The sequence below is a fragment of the Dreissena polymorpha genome, chromosome 1, assembly GCF_020536995.1.
Source record: "Dreissena polymorpha isolate Duluth1 chromosome 1, UMN_Dpol_1.0, whole genome shotgun sequence".
In the NCBI taxonomy this organism is placed as follows: Eukaryota; Metazoa; Mollusca; class Bivalvia; order Myida; family Dreissenidae; genus Dreissena; species Dreissena polymorpha.
Window position 1 is genome coordinate 161,034,184 of NC_068355.1, and position 21,194 is coordinate 161,055,377.

Below are 21,194 nucleotides of genomic sequence, written 5' to 3' on the forward strand. Positions count from 1 at the left end.
ATTTAAAAATAACTTCGCACAAATGTCAATATCATAAGACGACGTGTCGCCACATGTTATATTTGTTTTCTTGCCTCAAACGTCAAGGTCACACTTGAAAAGAAAAGTTGAATGTGGGTAAATGTTTACATGTCTTGTTATTGAATGAAGTGTTGTTTCGTTTCGTCTTCTGGAAAGTGACAGGGTATGGGGGTTAAAATAAGTGAAAATATGTATTGTATTTCATATTTCAACAGTGACTAGACTTTGGTTGGGTACATGGAAAAAAAGTGTTGTAGTTGGGGTTCTATACTATTAGTATTTCCGTAATCTATCTTATGAACTAAATTGGAATACTTTAAGTAGTATTATATTTAGTGTATGCATATACACATTGTATACGGTAAGATATGTGCTTAGACATGTAAAGCGCACATAAAGAAGGTCGGAAAGAGCGACGCTAGCGCGTTCCATCGATGGAACCTTGACGGAATAATAGTGTTTGAATTATATCTGGCTATTCGAATCCGTTTTCTAGATTCTGTTGTTGTTGTCGATTCTTGTTGTTGCTGTGAGGATTATTGTTGATGTTTTATTGGGTGGTTGATTAGTGCTGTGTTGTTGTTGTTTGTGAGATGGTCGTTTTTTTTTATTGTTTTCGATGGTGTCAAATGTGTATTGTTGTATATGTTGTGCGGGAGGTTGATTTTGTTGTGTTTTTGTTGTTTTTTAACTTGATAATTTGTCGAATTGACCACGCGCGCAAAATGATACGATTTAAATCGACTGTTATTGCATTCGTGCGAGTAATTACCCAATGAGTTTAAACAACCACTGGAAGTTGCTGGGTGATTCGGTAAGAGTGATAATTACCCAGAGGTTACTAGTCCTACTTGACCTTAAAGGGGCCTTTTCACAGATTTTGGCATTTTTTTAACTTATTCATTTAATGCTTTATATTGATAAATGTAAACATTGGATCATAAAAACTCCAGTAAAAAATCAAGAAAAAAATTAAAAAAAGGAAAAGAACATTGTCCGGAGCAGGTTTCGAACCAGTGACCCCTGGAGTCCTGCCAGAGTCCTGAAGTAAAAACGCTTTAGCCTACTGAGCTATTCCGCCGAGTACACAATCTTGACGAATTTTATACCTTATATAAGCAATCTTCGTTGTTTCACAAAATTTAACGACAAAAACAGAACTCTCCAAATTATTCAATCGTTTCGCGTTGCAACGCTTTATAATTTTTAGGTTTTAAAATCGTCAAAAGATGCATATAATGGCTATATTAGAGCATGGTTAATGTTCAGTATTACTGTTTCCTCACAAATATCATAACTAAAACGAAAACTTACGAATCTGAAACAACTTTTTTCAATTTTGTCAATTTACCAAAGCGTGAAAAGATCCCTTTAATTGAGCATTCAATTTATTAGCTATCTATTGTATATATCTAGTGTAGGGGGGAATAATAAGGTCCCTATTTAGGTTGTGCGCGTTAATACCTTATAAGTTGTGACAATTACTTGACCTGCCTCTGTGAATGTTAATAAGTTATGATATATTATGTGTTATGTATTACCCCTGATTATGTGTTAATGTGAAGTATTGTCCCGTTTTGGTATTGTTATCTAAAGAGTTTTGTAACAGATAGTAAAGTCCAGCCGTATTGGACGTTCGGCCTAATGATATTTATAGCGGGGAAGAAGTATCATTCTTTCTTTTTCTGTCTCTTAAGTTCTGTACAGTATATGCTCTATGTGTGGTGATTGGGATCAGTTCGTGTGTGCTAAGCGTTAGATCGGAAAATGACCCTCTGGAGAACGCACGCTAGCAAATTATTCAGTCTGTTTGTTCCCTAAAATCCCTTACAAAGTTATGTCACCAATGCAAATAAAGCCATCATTACAAAAACTTAAATCCCAAGTCACGTAAGCATTTTAATATTTATTATTATTTGGGAGATGGTCACTGTCAAAACAATCGTCTTTGACGTGGCATTCTCTTATGGATTGCATGTGGGCTTAAATAGGGGCAAGATCGATCGCGCTAACAAAGTTGTCTTCGTGGCAAGCCAATCGCCTTTTTTATCCATTATTGAAGTTAAGGCTGTTGCCGTAAATGAATTTTAGAATTTCGTCATTATCGACACATCGTGGATCACCCTCGGAGTTCCAACAATGGTGTTTTTATTCGAAATCCCCGACGATAATATTATTATTTCTGTAATATAACGTGGAATAATTTGAATATTTTTAAGTAGTAGTATTTAAGCCTGTGAATATAGGTATTGTTAACGGTAATATATGTGCTTTAACAAGTAAAGTGTGATCGCACACGATTTAATGGGGTCCTGGTTGATATCTATTTCAGTAAAGGGAATGCCTGTGTTTCTCTTTGCCTTGATCGTGCAGGCTCTAGTTAGCCCTTGAGATCAACTTGCCGCAAGTTGCCGATGAGTGTTTTTTTAAATGAGTTTCATGTACGCATTTTACATGTTCTTTAAATATTGGTATCAATATAGTTGTGTAGCTAATACATTTTTTTTATTTGAATTATTAATTCCTTCCCCTTCGGCGTTCCATGAGGTGACGTTTGGATCGCTTTCATTAATACTGTGTTTTGTCGCAGACATTGGCAGGGCTTTATAGTGTTTAGTAATCGCAGACTATCGTTATTTTGTTCCCATAACAACCTTGCGCTTATCTGAAGACGGCCGGAGAAGGCTGAGCTAGAGCGTTCGATTGACAAAACTTAAGGTAAATAACGGGGTTTGAATTATTTCTGGCCTTCATAATCGGTTTTTATTATGCGGATAATATTTTCCTGATGCTTGTGTTGATGTTGTTGTTGACGGTGTTGTTAATGTGGGTTGTTTTGGTTGAGTGGTTTGTTGTTGCCGTGCGGGATGTTTATTGTTGTTTTGTTGTTGTTGTTTCTTTTGGGTAAAAAGCAAACTGTAACTGTAAAGAGTTTTAATTATAAGGTTAACGGTGCCTTAGTGTTGTTCTTCACTCGCATTCTTGCTATCTTTAGTTTGGAAGAACTAAATAGCGCGACTGGTGAATCACATGTCTATGTAAATGTTGTAAATATAAATACATATTATAAATATATATTGTTCCCCTTACTGCATACTCCTATGCCTAAAGATGTAAATACAATTGTGTTCTAGTTCACTAGGAGTGTAATTTTCCTAGGGGTACTTCTTGTCCTAATGAACCTTATTTGAGCACTGTATAGAACACTTAGAATTAGATGTCAATTGTAAGGGGATGGGGTGTTATAAGAAGGTCCCTACTTCGTTCGTGCGAGTAAGTAACAAATATGATATAATAAAGACTGGAGCTTCTTCTTTTATGTTCTTTTTTTTTTGGGGGGGGGGCGGGGGGTGGGGAGGGGTATTCGATCAGTGGGAGAATTTTCACACGTTTACTAATGCATGTAATATAGGCCTAAACAAATGCCTATTTCACACACAAATATATAGTCATGTATCAATATTCTTTCAACGATTTAATGGTAATGTATATATTTATGAATGAACATTTATTTTATGTTTTGTATGTTTTTGATCCTTGAATAAAGTTATTCCTTCATTTACAAGTACATGTTCAGATGTAACACATGTATAGAGTGTTATACTTCAAGTACAGGTTTAGATGTAACATATGCATATAGTGTTAAACTTCAAGTACAGGTTGAGATGTGACAAATGCATAGAGTGTTATACTTCAAGTACAGGATGAGATGTAACACATGCAAATAGTATCATACTCGTGGTACAGGTTTATATGCGACAAATGCATAGAGTGATATATTCTTAGCGAGGAAAGATTATAGTGGATTTTCTTATTTTGAAATTCATATTTGTTTCTTTGGTTGATGGTCAATCTTTTTATTGGCACCTATAAATCATAATTTCGTATTATCAATAATTATGGTCATCACTTTTTGACGAGAGTTAAATATTAATACAATCGATTCAGTGTTTCGAAACCTGCATCGCGAAGAAGTAGTTCCTTGTGACTGATTTCTGAAAACACACCAATGCATTCGCTAGAAGTTTTGAGGTAAAGAAAACATATTTCAATTTCATAGTACTTCATAGTCTACTGTATTCACTATAGATATTGTGTTACTTGTTTCGTTATTCTTAATTTTTTTTTAATGCTGCCATTCGATGCTTCGTGAATGGGTGGCGTTACTTGAGACGTCCAGCCTCGATGTGATTTATTAGATGCTTCACACGTAAAACTCTTAAAATAACAATAACACTTAAAGTTTTTGTCTATGCAGCAATATTTAGCGACAATACGTAATATTTTAGTAAAATAAGCTTTTTTAAGTACACCTTTCACTATTGATTTTGCCTTAAAATTCTTTATTTCTGTAAAATGCGGAGATTATTTGTAAAAAAGAACACACAAGAAGGTGTTAAGTTTATGATTACTTTCAATATTTCATTGATCAATAGTCATTTAAATGTTAATTTTATATCTTTCGATAAATGTGCGTTTCTTTGCAAAACAAACCTATAATTTAACAGATTCAGCAACGGTAGAACATAAATAAAAAGGAGGTCCAATACATAGATTGCAATAACACAAAGAGAGGCAACACATTCCTTACCGTAACTCTCCTAGATGCGACCCTAAACTGATATTGTGAGTTTTTTTTCGAAGTATATAAGGTTCTTCCGCGCCTGTGGCTGCATTACGTGTGGACCCGGAGTGTGACCAAGTACTCCCACGTTATAAATGTATTAGACACACTAGAGTTGGGACGATTTTTAAATTATAGCTGCAATTTCCACCTACTTCCAGATGTTTAATTTTGGTGCGGTCATTTGTTTCGGGTGTATTTATGTATTGGTATAGGTTGTAATGAAAACATCAGAAACCGGACAGACTCGTATGTCGTAAAGGAAAGAGAAAATGACATTTATTATAAAATGCCATAAAGCAGATAACATTAGAACATTTTCCGGATTGGCATAATGGACGGGACAAAATGAATTATAGCCCTCCACGAAAATATAGAAAATACTACCTTTATCCGAACATGCTCGGAAATAATTTAGGAAATGTATACCATGCACGAAACAGAATCGAAGTATGGCATAATGCGTGGTAAAAACACACGGTTAAAAGGTTAAAAAAACAACAAGCGTATAAAAAAAATCGCATTACAACTGTATACGAAATATAAACCTTAAATGCATTTCAGCAATGAACAACAAAAAATAAAATCCTTACAGAAAGTACACGAATCAACCATACGGCGGAGAAGGGGTGGAGGTAGGTGTTAATTTTTACCACAATATATTATAACCTAAGGGCTTTTTAAAAATAGGGGCCACAATGGCCAAGATCGAATTTTATTGGGGGAAAAACCATTATATGACCCAATCTTTTGCACGACGGTCTCATTACATTCACCTCTGTGATGGGCTCCGAAAGTAGTCCGTTCGAAGTCACGTGATTTTGAATAACATCATCATAACATTCAAAATGGCGACGCCAATTAAAATGTCAATAACATTACGGACATACAAGCAGTCGTGAAGACGCAGCGAGACCTGTAAATAAACTCCGACTTAAAACAGGAGGATTGGTCAAACCTACGATTTCATTCTTCAACTGACGACTTCATCAACTAAATACGTTATATAAATGTTCATGAATACGTCCGAAAGCGGTCCATGTGTACCGCGACGAGTGCAAATATGTATAGCTGCCTATTCAACTATCTTATTTTGTGTGTTTCATCAATCAATTTCTCTAATCACCAAAATTTATATATGTAATATGCATTGGGCCATACAAATTTTATTCTATGTCGAGCGTCAACATAACTTTTCGAAATTAAGAATCAGGCAGGAATAAACAAATAACGAGTCTATTAACATGTTTTTATGTTTAATATATCTCTTCATGATTGTCATAAATCGTATAGTGGTTAGTGTATACAAGCAGTCCTAAAAATTGTTTTTATCATATTGCTTTGTTACTTAAATACAGTAATTAAATCTGTAATATGACAAGCTACACACTGCTTTAAAAATGTCCTACATTCATTTCGTATAGCAGTATTTATTCAAAATTATAAGGATATGGGTGTTTAATTTAATTTAAAATACATTTTTACATCCCATAATATTTAAGATCTTCAATTTCTGGGTATATATTTTGAAACTTTATCCTAAAAGGACAATTAAAACAATATAAACAGGTAGTATTAAATACAAAACAACTGATTCACAATGTTCAAATCAATGCAGTTATTGATAATCAGAGCAAAATCACCATTATTAACAATTAATATTGGAATTGTTTATATCTTACTCAATACCAAAATACGTGTTCGGCAGTCTCTTGGATCTATTGAAGTACATACTTACTCCAAAATGCGCTAGATTTTGTAAAGTCTACTAATCTATTGGTACAACGCTGATAAATTTAAAATCTTTTCGAAATCACATACAGTATAAATTATATTATTCCAGAGTGTGGTTGGATGCCTCAAACTTATTTTTCTTACCCGGGTACATATTATACTTAAAGATCACCGGCAGAATTCTGACATAAAAAGATCTAAATTTGTTTGTAAATAACTCAAAAATAAAACATGTTGCAACCCAAAAACATCTAGGTATCCATATTGATAAACATTTAAATTGGAAGGCCCATGTTGATATAACTTGTTCAAAACTTGTTTCGAAATTATCACTGTTCAGGCGTATATAATATTTTCTAACACCTGAGATGAAAATTATGTTCTATAATACGTATGTAACACCAATTATTGATTATGGATGTGTCACATGGCAAATTGCAAATACTAGAGACATAAACAGAATATCAAAACTGCAAAGAAGGTTTGTCAGAGTAATATTACGAAATGACTAAAATATAAATGATTATGATTTATCACAAAAAAATACAATGGCTTTCTTTTGAAAACAGATGTAAATATTTTACAGGTATAATTATTTACAAATCTCTTCATAATTTAACGCCCACATATATTGACGACTTGATAAAACTGGTGAAAAACAATAATTACAATTTACGATCGATATCAATTAATCATTTGTGCATAAAACACCTCACTCAAACCTTTTAAAAAAGTCGTTCATTTACTCTGGTATGGAAATATGGAACCACATACCGGTTAGTATTCGCCAATCTCTCACTCTCGTCACTTTCAAACATAGGCTTAAGAAATATTTCCTCTTTGAGGCGCAAAATCAGTCTCACGCGTAGTAACATTTTTCTGTTTTCCTCTTATTCAAAAGTCAAATACTCCTCCATAAGTGTCGTAATGATTACTGTAGATATAATTTCTGCAAACAAAATATACATATTGCTTTTTCAAACTATTTATATAGCAAGGAGGTGCAGGCTATTCTTCATAACAGTTGTGTAATTTCATATCCTATTGTGAACAACACTTCTCGTGAATATTGATTTCTGTAATTATAATATTTGTGTATATCAGCCACTTCTGTCAATCGTAAACTATTTCAAGAATAATGTACTCCACGTTTTTAAACTCTGACTTTGTACAATAATGTACGCGGCTGTTTTTGTTAACTTTTTGTTATTGTTATTGGTCGTGTTAATTAAGATATGGTAATTGTATAAGTGTGTGTGTGTATATAGGTCTGTGTGTGCGTGTAAGCGTGCGCGCGTTAGAGTGTGTGCATATGGGAAAATGTAATCAATAATACATTTATATCATAAATACTTTCTGTTATTAAATATTTGTTCCTTGAGACCTTTTCAATATTGGAAGAGAAATTAATAATATAAGAGAAGTCATAGAATATACTTGCTTTTTATAACACCTCTATTACACTGTTACCGTACTCTCATGTCCGTCAAAGTCTACATGTTTGCATTATAATGTAGAAATGCATTATACATACCAAAGTTGTTTGAAGGCCTCATTGAAAATAAGATTTTCATTGTTAAACTGTTTGCATGACTTTGTATCAATGTGTTGTCTTAATGAGTTACCTTCGGAAAATAAAGAGATTATTATTATTATTAATATTATTATTATTATTATTATTATTATTATTATTATTACTATTATTATTATTATTATTATTATTATTATATAAATTTGAGCTGTATACTATCGCTATTTTAAAGTGGCCTTTTCACAGATTTTGGCATATTTTGAAGTTTGTTATTAAATGCTTTATATTGATAAATGTAAACATTGAATCTTAAAAGTTCCAGTAAAAAATCAAGAATAAAACTAAAAAAAGAAAAAAATTGGCCGGTACCAGGGCTCGAACCAATGACCCCCGGAATACTGGAGTTAGTCTGAAGTAAAAACGCATCAATCCTCTCGGCTATTCCGCCGGGAATACTAAGTGAGAGTATTTCATACCTTATATAAGCAATCTTCGTAGTTTCGTAAATTTAAACGACAATAACAGAACTCTCCAAATTTTTAAATCGTTTCGCGTTGCAACGCTTTATAATTTTTAGTTTTTTAAATCGTCAAAAGATACATATAATGGCTATATTGGACTATGGTAAATGTTCAGAAATACTGTTTCCTCACAAATATCATAACTAAAACGAAAATTTGCGAATCTGAAACAACTTTTTTGAATTTTGTCAATTTACCAAACCGTGAAAAGATCCCTTTAAGATCAGATTTGGGTTTTTCCAAAAATTGGAGAATATATTTTTGTCAACTATGGAAAAACAAAATGCTCGGCGAGCCTCGCGCTACATCGGTTTTAAGCCTCGCATGATAAAACTTGATCTTTATCCAAAACTCATAAATATTCTCTATATATTGATGAAAATTGAAATTATGAAAAGAATGCCTAAGTATTAACCACATTAAACTATTAAAAAAACATTCATATTCTTTCGTTTCAATATATATATATATATATATATATATATAGAACTAGATTTAATCCTGGAAGCAACTCTACAAGGGGCAGTTGAGAGAAAACTAGTGGCCATGACAAGCCTAATTTACACGGTTGGCAAAGAACGATATGGAGTCTATGTACCGAAACATTCCAAACCGTCAAGTCATCCCAACAGGAGAGAGAGGCAGATACAGGCCATTAGACAAGAGCTTAAGAAACTGAGAAAGGCATATAGAAACGCCAAAGACGAGGACAAACTTGGATTGCAAGAGCTACGAGACTTGCAGAGAAAGCAATTGAGGGAACTCAGAAAAGCAGAGACAGCAAGAAAGAACAGACGAAAGAGAGCACAACAAAGGACTGCATTTATAGCCAATCCATACAAGTTCTCCAAAAAGTTGCTAGACAAGGAGAAATCAGGCATCCTCAACAGCTCAATGGAGGAGATACAGACCCACCTGAGGGATACACACTCTGCCACCAGAAGAGATGACCCTTTGGGCCCATGTGCACACATCATGCCTGAACCAGCTCCAACTATAGCACTTGACAGTAAAGAACCCACCCTGGCTGAGGTGAAAGATGTAGTGAAGAAAGCTAGAGCTGGCTCTGACCCAGGACCTAATGGAATACCATATAAGGTCTACAAGATGTGCCGAAGACTGCTTCGTCGCCTTTGGCGCCTAATTAAGGTGGTATGGAGAAAAGGACAGGTACCCGAGTGCTGGCAGAAAGCAGAAGGCCTATTTGCTCCTAAGGAAACAAACTCGCACAACATTAGCCAGTTCAGGACAATATCACTTTTAAATGTGGAAGGCAAGATCTTCTTTGCTGTTCTCGCTAGAAGACTGACCACATACCTTACTGCTAACAAATATGTGGATACTTCAATCCAAAAAGGAGGTGTGCCTGGATTTTCTGGTTGTGTAGAGCACACAAGCGCTTTAAGCCAGCTGATACGTGAAGCGAAAGTTAACCAACAGGATTTGACAGCAGTATGGCTAGACCTAGCCAATGCATACGGCTCCATACCACACCAGCTAATACGAAGAGCGCTGGATCACTATCACATACCAGCACATGTACAGAAGATTGTCCTTGGGTACCTAGACAACATTCAGCTGCGCTTCTCAGTGAGAGAGAAGATAACAGAGTGGCAGAGGCTTGAGAAGGGAATCATTACTGGCTGCACCGTTTCCGTTGTCCTATTTGTCGTGGGCATGAACCTCATCCTGAATGCTGCCAAGAAGGAAACCCGTGGACCAAAAACTGCGTCAGGGATCTACATACTAAGCAACAGGAGCTTCATGGATGACTTGACTATAACAACCCAGACACATGTGCAGGCTAGATGGGTCCTCTCAGCTCTTGAGAGTACAACATCTTGGGCAAGAATGAAATTCAAGCCAAAGAAATCCAGAAGCCTTATCATCAAGAAAGGCCAGTCAACCAAGAAGTTCAACCTCCAGGTACAGGGAGAAGACATACCATCTATCATGGATAGTCCAATCAAGTGCCTGGGCAAGTGGTATGATGCCAGCCTCAACGATACAAATAATGTAAAGCGCATCAAAGGCCAGCTAATTGAAGGGTTGAAACAAATAGACAGGTCTTGGCTACCAGGAAAATTCAAGGCATGGTTGTTTCAACACTGACTACTACCTCGCCTGATGTGGCCCCTTATGTTGTATGAGATAGCAACATCAACAGTGGAGGGCCTAGAAAGAACCATAAGCAGGCATCTTCGAAGATGGTTAGGGGTACCACCAAGCTTTACAAACATAGGTCTTTATGGAAGATCCAATCAGTTACAACTCCCGCTCTCATCATTAGTGGAGGAGTTCAAGGCATCAAAGGCACGGCTGGTGGTAACTCTGAAAGAATCCCGAGATGATAAGATCAGGAAAGCTGGCATAGAGACAAGAACAGGGAGAAAGTGGTCAGCCAGCCAGGCAGTGACCCAGGCAGAAAGAAGACTTAGGCAGAAAGACATTGTTGGAACAACCACTAGCGGGCGCCAAGGTCTTGGAATCTCAACATGTCCTAGATGGAGCAAAGCAGCCAGAGGGGAAAAAAAAATGGTAGTAGATGAAGTGCGGAAGATGGAAGAAGACGAGAGAAGATCTAGAGCAGTAGCCATGGGTTCACAGGGAGCATGGACAAAATGGGACACCACACCAAGGAAGATGACATGGGACAAGATCTGGAAGTATGAGCCTTTGCGAATCAGCTTCTTACTGAGGTCGGTATATGATCTGCTACCCTCACCAGCTAACCTACACAGATGGGGAATACAAGACAGCACATCATGTCAACTGTGTAACAGAACTGGAAGCATGGAGCACATACTATCGGCATGCAGCACAGCACTCACGCAAGGCAGATATAGATGGCGACATGACCAAGTGCTTCGAGATATGGCAGACATTCTTGAAAGACAGCGAATGAAGAAGAGAAAACAGCCACAGCCAAAAACCATCCACTTTGTCAGGGAAGGCCAGTCAGCACCTAACGGCAACAGAACAACATCTTCAGTACTTGACGAAGCTGACAATTGGAATATGGCTGTTGACCTACAGAAAAAGATTGTCTTTCCGGAGGTAGTACAAACCAATCTCAGACCCGACATTGTCATCTGGTCCAACACTGCAAAGCACCTGGTGATGATTGAATTGACAATCCCGTGGGAAACAAGGTGTGAAGAAGCCTATGAAAGGAAGAAAACCAAGTACTCTGATCTCATGGACCAATGCAGACAACAAGGATGGAGAACCTGGCTGTTCCCTGTTGAAATAGGAGCAAGGGGTTTCCCAGCCAATTCACTATGGAAGATGTTGGGCGCCATGGGACTCAACGGCCATGAGAGAAGGACTGCTGTGGGCAGACTAGAACAATCAGCTGAAAGGGCATCCAGTTGGCTATGGTCTCGAAGAGATGAGAGGAGCTGGAAGCCAGTCACCAACACGTAGTGGACTGATCACCACTGCGGACCCACCACCCGGAGAGTGTACCAGGATTAAAGGGTCGAAACACTTGTTGATGGGTGGATCCTGGCTGATGATGTTGGTGACTGATGCAGTGACACCACTATAATCAGTATTAATGTGTGTAATACAATTACTGATAACAAACAAAGAGTTCTTTAGTGTGTTTTTGATGTAGGAAGCCATTCAGGCAAGGATAAACAAGGTGGAGAAGACTATTATGCGTGGTATATGTTTGAAAAAACAGGTCGTTCTTGACATGTTTTTCAGTGTAAAAAGGAACTAAATTAATCTAACAAATGCATACATATACCATTGTTTGTTTTTCAGGGTGCACTCTTTGGTTTATGTTGTGCTTTTGAAACAACAGATTAAGTGACATGTATTGTTATAATATGATGAAGTATGAATGAATGTTATATGTAAATAAACTACTACAATTTGCTGAAAGTGTTTTTCCCCAAATTAGACTATGTAATTGACCTTCTGAAAGTAAAATATTCAATGACCCCTCTAAACCGGAATCCTCTCTAAACCGGAATTTCCTCTCGGTCCCGGGGATGTCCGGTTTAGAGGGGTTCCACTGTGTATATATATATATATATATATATATATATATATATATATATATATATATATATATATATATATATATATATATATAAAGTAAAAACACGTGTCTGGGATTTTAAATATATATTTATTTAGCCAACGCGTTTCGCATAGCTCATCAGGTCATAGTACAATATATTACAACGTCAAAATGTCATGGAGATAACGTCATATCAATTATGACGTCATAACGTCAATAAATATTAAATGAAATTTAATTTGGGTTTAAATACATGTATAAAATGTTGTTCCTTTGCTAACCTAGCTGAAATATTGTTCGAAAATAGCTTATAAAATGGAAATATTTTAAATTTTGGTTCATTATGTGAACATTCATCTAAAAAATGTTTACTTAAAGGCATCTGTCTTGTTGAGGGGTCTCGCATTTGTTGTTCATGGACAGATCGCCTATTTCTAAGTTTATCGCCAGTTTGGCCTATATAATATTGTTTGCATCCATTGCATACTAATACATAAATCACATTTTGTATATCACATGACATATTAGTTTTTATATTGAACATTTTGCCATTAAAATCAAAAGAATTCCCTTCAATAATATAACCACACAGGGCGCATCTAGGGTCATTACATTTGGATACTCTTGGTTCTTGAGATGAAAAGTAAGATTTGGTTAACAGACGTTTTAAATTAGGTGGCTGTCGCTTACATTTTATTATCTTCTGATTTGAAATTATTTTATTCATAACCGGGTCTGTTTGTAAAATGTCAATGTTGTTTTTTAATACGCCAAACAGTTCTTTATTTTTTTGATTTTGTGTTGAAATAAATGGAATTATATTACTCTTGTCTTTTTGTGTTGATTTTGAAAGTAATTCATGTTTAGGGATGGAAAGTGCTTTTTTAATACCTGTATTTATAATAGATTGTGGATATTTTCTTTGAATAAGGGAATGCTTAAGTTCATTTAAACGTTTTAGTTTAAGTTTATCATTCGAAACTATGGTGCAGATCCGTTTCGCTAAAGTGAAAGGAATATTTATCTTTGTGTGTTTATTATGACACGAGGTAAAATTAAGATATTGTTTAAAATCAGTTTCTTTGTAATATATATCAGTATTAATTTCAGTATTGTTTTTTATAATCAATATATCAAGAAATGGTAACTCGAGTGTGCTTGTTTGCATTGTAAACTTGATATCCGAATGTAAGTTGTTTAAAATAGTATAAAAGTTTTGAAGTTCATGGGGAAATTTTGTCCAGAAAATAAAGCAATCGTCTAGAAATCTTTTCCAAAATGTTTTTATAAAAGAAAGAAATTCATCATTATAAATTGATCCAATTCTTGCATATAGTTTTTGTTCTAAAAATCCCACTACCAATGTAGCGTATGTTGGTGCGAATTTAGTACCCATTGCAGTCCCTTTAGATTGGTTGTAGTACTTATCATCAAAATTGAAGTTATTATTTTCAAGTATTATTTTTATGCCTTCTTTTATAAACCGTTGCGAAAACCTTTCATTAACCGAATCTGGATATTTTGAAGCCAATAATCAATAGCTTCTAAACCAAGAGTATGCGGTATATTAGAATATAAATTAATTACATCAAATGATACTAATGTACTTGACTCTGGAACTTGTGAAGGTATATGTTTTAGGAAATCTATGTTATTTGTTATATTGCTATTGACATATTTTACAAACGGTTTTAACAAGATATCCAATAAAGAACTTAAACGACTTGTTTCACAGTTAGTTCCAGCGACTATTGGGCGAAAGTTTATATCGTCTGGATCCATTAACTCTATATGTTCTGAATTGCTATGTTTAATTGCCTCCTGAATGATTTTACTTTTATGAATTTTTGGAAGACCATAAAATAGACTTGTTTTCCATTCGATTTTTACTAAGAAATCATTTTCCTGTTTAGTTAGTTTATTATTTTCCTTTAGTAAATTGCGTATTTTTGAAAGTGTTATTTGACTACCATTATCAGGGATTTGTTTATAATATTCAACGTTATTTAACATTGCTAATAATTTTCTTCTATAAAAGTCTGTATTCATTATAACAATTCCGCCACCCTTATCTGCTTCTTTAATAGTTATGGATTTGTCTTCTGCTAATAAATCTATAGCTTTTCTTTCTTTTAATGATATGTTATGTTTAGTGTCATTTTCCATTTGAGAATGTTGAAGGCAAAGTGTTCGAGTAACATTTATATAATGGTCTAGTGTATTATTTCTATGTTTAGGTGGATAAAAGGACGTTTGATTTTTTACAATAGAATTGTTTGTATTATTATGATCACTATTATTAAAACACTCTTTAAGCCTAAGTGATCTATGAAAATCATCCACATCTTTTATTTGATCATAAGAATCATTTTTATATTTAGGTGTTGGTGTAAATTTAAAACCCCTCAATAAGACGTCAATTTCAGTTTGAGATAATGACCTTTTTGAAAAATTGTAAATTTTTGTAAATAATTTTGAATTTTCAGCTAGGTTACCTAAAGTTTCTATGTCGGACTGCTCCACTCCCTGCCTCCTTCTAAAAAATCAACGTTAAATTCGCTTGGTTTGTCGTCGTTATCTTGCAATATGTCGTCGCTCGTATTGTTGTTGTTTCTATAGTTTCTTCTGTATGAAGACCTTGTGTTATCTCTTATATTGCTTCTGTTTGAAGTGGAATTGTTTCTTTGGAAATTGTTATGTAATTCGATGTTGGTATTATTAATTTTTAAAAGAACTTCTCTTACAATACTTTCCACATCTATATTTTGTAAACAGCTTGTTTGATTTTGTTGCACGTTTCTTCTTTGCGAATGTTGTTTATTGGTGTTTCTTTCTTGACTGTTGTAGTTGTATGTTGTTTTCAGATTTTGGTAGTTGGTGGTATTTTTTCGGACAGCATCCGCATATGAAGAGGGTTGATTTTTGTTTACGAAGTCTTGTTTTTTAAAGAATGGATTTTTATTTTCATGTTCCTTTATGAATTTGTCTTCGTATTTTGAAAGCCATTTTTCATTGTTTCCCCATCTTTTATGTGAAATTTCTTCATTTCGTTGCGTTTCCGTTTTCCAAAGTTCTACCAGTGTCCGTGCTGTTCTTCCGTTGCATTTTGAATGTATCAATTTGAATATTTCTTCGTCGATGCGCTTGAATTTCTCACAGTTTGAAGAAGCACGTAATGATTGCAATTCTGTTTGGATATTGAAGTCATTCAATACGGCCCTTTCTCTAACTGATTTCTGATCTATATTTTCATTTGGTATTTCTTTTTTCTGTAAATGTTTTGGTATTACCATTGGAGTTGATCTTAACCATTTAGAATATTTTTCAAAATGGCCTTTATTTTTATCATGGACCAGTACGTACTTTTTCGTATTTCCATTTTGTTGTGCCATATATTTGATATTTCCATTTTTATTTTTAGTGCTTCTCTTTCAAATATGTTATTGTTTTCCTCGTTATTTTCGTGGTTCACGGATATTTCGGGCTTCGGTATATTTTGAGAAATTTCATGTACAGCTGATTTAATGTCAGCGACAATGTCATCTTTCCTAATGGCAGTATTATTATTTTTTGCAATTGCCGCGCTCAAATCGTTAATTGCGGTCAATATCAGCGACAGTTTATCGTCTATTTATTTTAAGAAATATCTATTATCCTCCTCCATGACTTCCTCATTCGAGTTTGATTTCGAGCAATCCGACGAATCAGACAATTCTTCAAGTTTTGCTCTCTTCGGTCCCATGAACACGCTGCACAATCCGATATATATAGTTATATAAGTAAAATGTAATAATCCAGATTGTGAATATTATATAATAAAAGTAAAAACACGTGTCTGGGATTTTAAATATATATTTATTTAGCCAACGCGTTTCGCATAGCTCATCAGGGCATAATACAATATATTACAACGTCAAAATGTCATGGAGATAACGTCATATCAATTATGACGTCATAACGTCAATAAATATTAAATGAAATTTAATTTGGGTTTAAATACATGTATAAAATGTTGTACCTTTGCTAACCTAGCTGAAATATTGTTCGAAAATAGCTTATAAAATGGAAATAATTTAAATTTTGGTTCATTATGTGAACATTTATCTAAATGTTTACTTAAAGGCATCTGTCTTGTTGAGGGGTCTCGCATTTGTTGTTCATGGACAGATCGCCTATTTCTAAGTTTATCGCCAGTTTGGCCTATATAATATTGTTTGCATCCATTGCATACTAATACATAAATTACATTTTGTATATCACATGACATATTAGTTTTTATTTTGAACATTTTGCCATTAAAATCAAAAGAATTCCCTTCAATAATATAACCACACAGGGCGCATCTAGGGTCATTACATTTGGATACTCTTGGTTCTTGAGATGAAAAGTAAGATTTGGTTAACAGACGTTTTAAATTAGGTGGCTGTCGCTTACATTTTATTATCTTCTGATTTGAAATTATTTTATTCATAACCGGGTCTGTTTGTAAAATGTCAATGCTGATTTTTAATACGCCAAACAGTTCTTTATTTTTTGGATTTTGTGTTGAAATAAATGGAATTATATTACTCTTGTCTTTTTGTGTTGATTTTGAAAGTAATTCATGTTTAGGGATGGAAAGTGCTTTTTTAATACCTGTATTTATAATAGATTGTGGATATTTTCTTTGAATAAGGGAATGCTTAAGTTCACTTAAACGTTTTAGTTTAAGTTTATCATTCGAAACTATGGTGCAGATCCGTTTCGCTAATTAATAATACCAACATCGAATTACATAACAATTTCCAAAGAAACAATTCCACTTTAAACAGAAGCAATATAAGAGATAACACAAGGTCTTCATACAGAAGAAACTATAGAAACAACAACAATACGAGCGACGACATATTGCAAGATAACGACGACAAACCAAGCGAATTTAACGTTGATTTTTTAGAAGGAGGCAGGGAAGTGGAGCAGTCCGACATAGAAACTTTAGGTAACCTAGCTGAAAATTCAAAATTATTTACAAAAATTTACAATTTTTCAAAAAGGTCATTATCTCAAACTGAAATTGACGTCTTATTGAGGGGTTTTAAATTTACACCAACACCTAAATATAAAAATGATTCTTATGATCAAATAAAAGATGTGGATGATTTTCATAGATCACTTAGGCTTAAAGAGTGTTTTAATAATAGTGATCATAATAATACAAACAATTCTATTGTAAAAAATCAAACGTCCTTTTATCCACCTAAACATAGAAATAATACACTAGACCATTATATAAATGTTACTCGAACACTTTGCCTTCAACATTCTCAAATGGAAAATGACACTAAACATAACATATCATTAAAAGAAAGAAAAGCTATAGATTTATTAGCAGAAGACAAATCCATAACTATTAAAGAAGCAGATAAGGGTGGCGGAATTGTTATAATGAATACAGACTTTTATAGAAGAAAATTATTAGCAATGTTAAATGACGTTGAATATTATAAACAAATCCCTGATAATGGTAGTCAAATAACACTTTCAAAAATACGCAATTTACTAAAGGAAAATAATAAACTAACTAAACAGGAAAATGATTTCTTAGTAAAAATCGAATGGAAAACAAGTCTATTTTATGGTCCTCCAAAAATTCATAAAAGTAAAATCATTCAGGATGCAATTAAACATAGCAATTCAGAATATATAGAGTTAATGGATCCAGACGATATAAACTTTCGCCCAATAGTCGCTGGAACTAACTGTGAAACAAGTCGTTTAAGTTCTTTATTGGATATCTTGTTAAAACCGTTTGTAAAATATGTCAATAGCAATATAACAAATAACATAGATTACCTAAAACATATACCTTCACAAGTTCCAGAGTCAAGTACATTAGTATCATTTGATGTAATTAATTTATATTATAATATACCGCATACTCTTGGTTTAGAAGCTATTGATTATTGGCTTCAAAAATATCCAGATTCGGTTAATTGAAAGGTTTTCGCAACGGTTTATAAAAGAAGGCATAAAAATAATACTTGAAAATAATAACTTCAATTTTGATGATAAGTACTACAACCAATCTAAAGGGACTGCAATGGGTACTAGATTCGCACCAACATACGCTACATTGGTAGTGGGATTTTTAGAACAAAAACTATATGCAAGAATTGGATCAATTTATAATGATGAATTTCTTTCTTTTATAAAAACATTTTGGAAAAGATTTCTAGACGATTGTTTTATTTTCTGGACAAAATTTCCCCATGAACTTCAAAACTTTTATACTATTTTAAACAACTTACATTCGGATATCAAGTTTACAATGCAAACAAGCACACTCGAGTTACCATTTCTTGATATATTGATTATAAAAAACAATACTGAAATTAATACTGATATATATTACAAAGAAACTGATTCTAAACAATATCTTAATTTTACCTCGTGTCATAATAATCACACAAAGATAAATATTCCTTTCACTTTAGCGAAACGGATCTGCACCATAGTTTCGAATGATAAACTTAAACTAAAACGTTTAAATGAACTTAAGCATTCCCTTATTCAAAGAAAATATCCACAATCTATTATAAATACAGGTATTAAAAAAGCACTTTCCATCCCTAAACATGAATTACTTTCAAAATCAACACAAAAAGACAAGAGTAATATAATTCCATTTATTTCAACACAAAATCAAAAAAATAAAGAACTGTTTGGCGTATTAAAAAACAACATTGACATTTTACAAACAGACCCGGTTATGAATAAAATAATTTCAAATCAGAAGATAATAAAATGTAAGCGACAGCCACCTAATTTAAAACGTCTGTTAACCAAATCTTACTTTTCATCTCAAGAACCAAGAGTATCCAAATGTAATGACCCTAGATGCGCCCTGTGTGGTTATATTATTGAAGGGAATTCTTTTGATTTTAATGGCAAAATGTTCAAAATAAAAACTAATATGTCATGTGATATACAAAATGTGATTTATGTATTAGTATGCAATGGATGCAAACAATATTATATAGGCCAAACTGGCGATAAACTTAGAAATAGGCGATCTGTCCATGAACAACAAGTGCGAGACCCCTCAACAAGACAGATGCCTTTAAGTAAACATTTAGATGAATGTTCACATAATGAACCAAAATTTAAAATATTTCCATTTTATAAGCTATTTTCGAACAATATTTCAGCTAGGTTAGCAAAGGAACAACATTTAATACATGTATTTAAACCCAAATTAAATTTCATTTAATATTTATTGACGTTATGACGTCATAATTGATATGACGTTATCTCCATGACATTTTGACGTTGTAATATATTACCGGGTCACTGTTCTGTGTGCGAATACGTGACAGATTCAATAGATGTCGCTGGTACAGAGTTCCGCCGGTCTCTCCCACATACACGAACCTGCGACAGCGACGACAGTTGACCGCGTACACAACATTGGATGATTTTCAATCAACATTGTTTCTGACGCTGTACTTCCTGCCGCTAGGATCTGTGTACGGGCAAATGGCGCATCTCTGCGCCCCACAGGACCCGCTAATATTGGGTTTTCGGAAGAACATCCTATTGTGTTTTGTGTGCACTAGGATGTCTTGCAGTTTGCAATCCCGTATGAAGGCTACTAATGGAGGCTCAGAGAACACTTCCTTCATTCTATCAGACGTGTGCAGCGTGTGTAGGTGTCTACGGATGATACGGCCGATGTTGGGTAGTGCGCGCGAAAACGTTATCACCGGCGGAATCCTTGTATTATGCTCCGAGTTTGTCTTTTCGCGTAAAAAGTCCTCTCTCTTTTTATTTTCGACCTTTATCAATTCGGTCTCCACAAACGCCCCGTCATTTCCACGGTTCACGAGCTGTGTTTTCACCGCCTGTATGTGCTTCCGGTAGGCAACCTCCTCTGAACAGATTCGCACGCACACCCAGACCATATGGTATTGCTTTTTTTGTAGACTCCGGGTGCGAAGAATCCCTGTGTAGGTACAGGTGTTTATCGGTAGGCTTAGTATATAGGTCGGTTTGAAGGCGCCCGTTCCGTATTGATGTCACCGTGTCCAGGAACTCTAGTTATTCTGAAGAATAGCGGAGCTCGAGTTTAATGCGTTGATTCCATTTCCTTGTGTGTGGAAAGTTTTAAGTGCCTCGATACCATGCGTCCATAAGCCCCACACATCATCCACAAATCGGAAGTATGCGAGTGGTTGCTTTTCTGACCGCCGGAACAGTTCCTCTTCCCAAGCACCCATGTAGGTTGATGCCTAGTTCAGCCCGAGGCGTGAGACAATAGCCGTCCCTTCTGTCTGTATAAAGTGTTCGTCGTTGAATGAGAAGGTGTTGTTCTCCAACACAGTGTCCATCATCACGATGACGTCCTCTGTAGGAATTTCCGGGTCCGTTCGCCTGTTTAAAGCGTCTATAGCAGCAGCACGAGCCTCAACTCTCGGGACACTTGGATACAGGGCCTTCACATCTAAACAGAATATAGGCGTACCTTCCGGAAGAGGTTGTTTTATTTTTTGTATTTTGTTTAAGAAGTCCATAGTGTCTCTTGCAAACGACGGAAGTGACGTCACATGGCTTCGCAACTGGTCCTCAACAATTTCCGCCATTTTCTCTGTCGGGTGGCTTCTACCATTTAAAATGGTGCGTAACGGCATTTCTGGCTTATGTAACTTCGGGTTCCCTTGAAGCTTACCGGAAGTGCCATCGTTCCATGTCATG

The 21,194-nt window shown here is 34.7% G+C and overlaps 3 protein-coding genes across 4 annotated transcripts in view; 1 reads left to right on the forward strand and 2 right to left on the reverse strand.

The window, feature by feature from the left end:
• The window catches only part of LOC127858487 (uncharacterized), a 418,400-nt gene extending 397,207 nt beyond the window's left edge, over positions 1–21,193 (reverse strand). The window contains exon 1 of the mRNA XM_052395674.1: positions 20,965–21,193. Coding sequence (XP_052251634.1) covers positions 20,965–21,193 — 229 coding nt within the window. The remainder of the gene's footprint in view (positions 1–20,964) is intronic.
• LOC127858370 (34 kDa spicule matrix protein-like) overlaps positions 1–21,194 on the forward strand; it is a 420,221-nt gene that overhangs the window by 381,016 nt on the left and 18,011 nt on the right. The window lies entirely within an intron of this gene.
• Positions 1–21,194, reverse strand: part of LOC127858419 (uncharacterized) — a 220,495-nt gene that overhangs the window by 185,865 nt on the left and 13,436 nt on the right. The gene's annotated exons all lie outside the window — the stretch shown is intronic.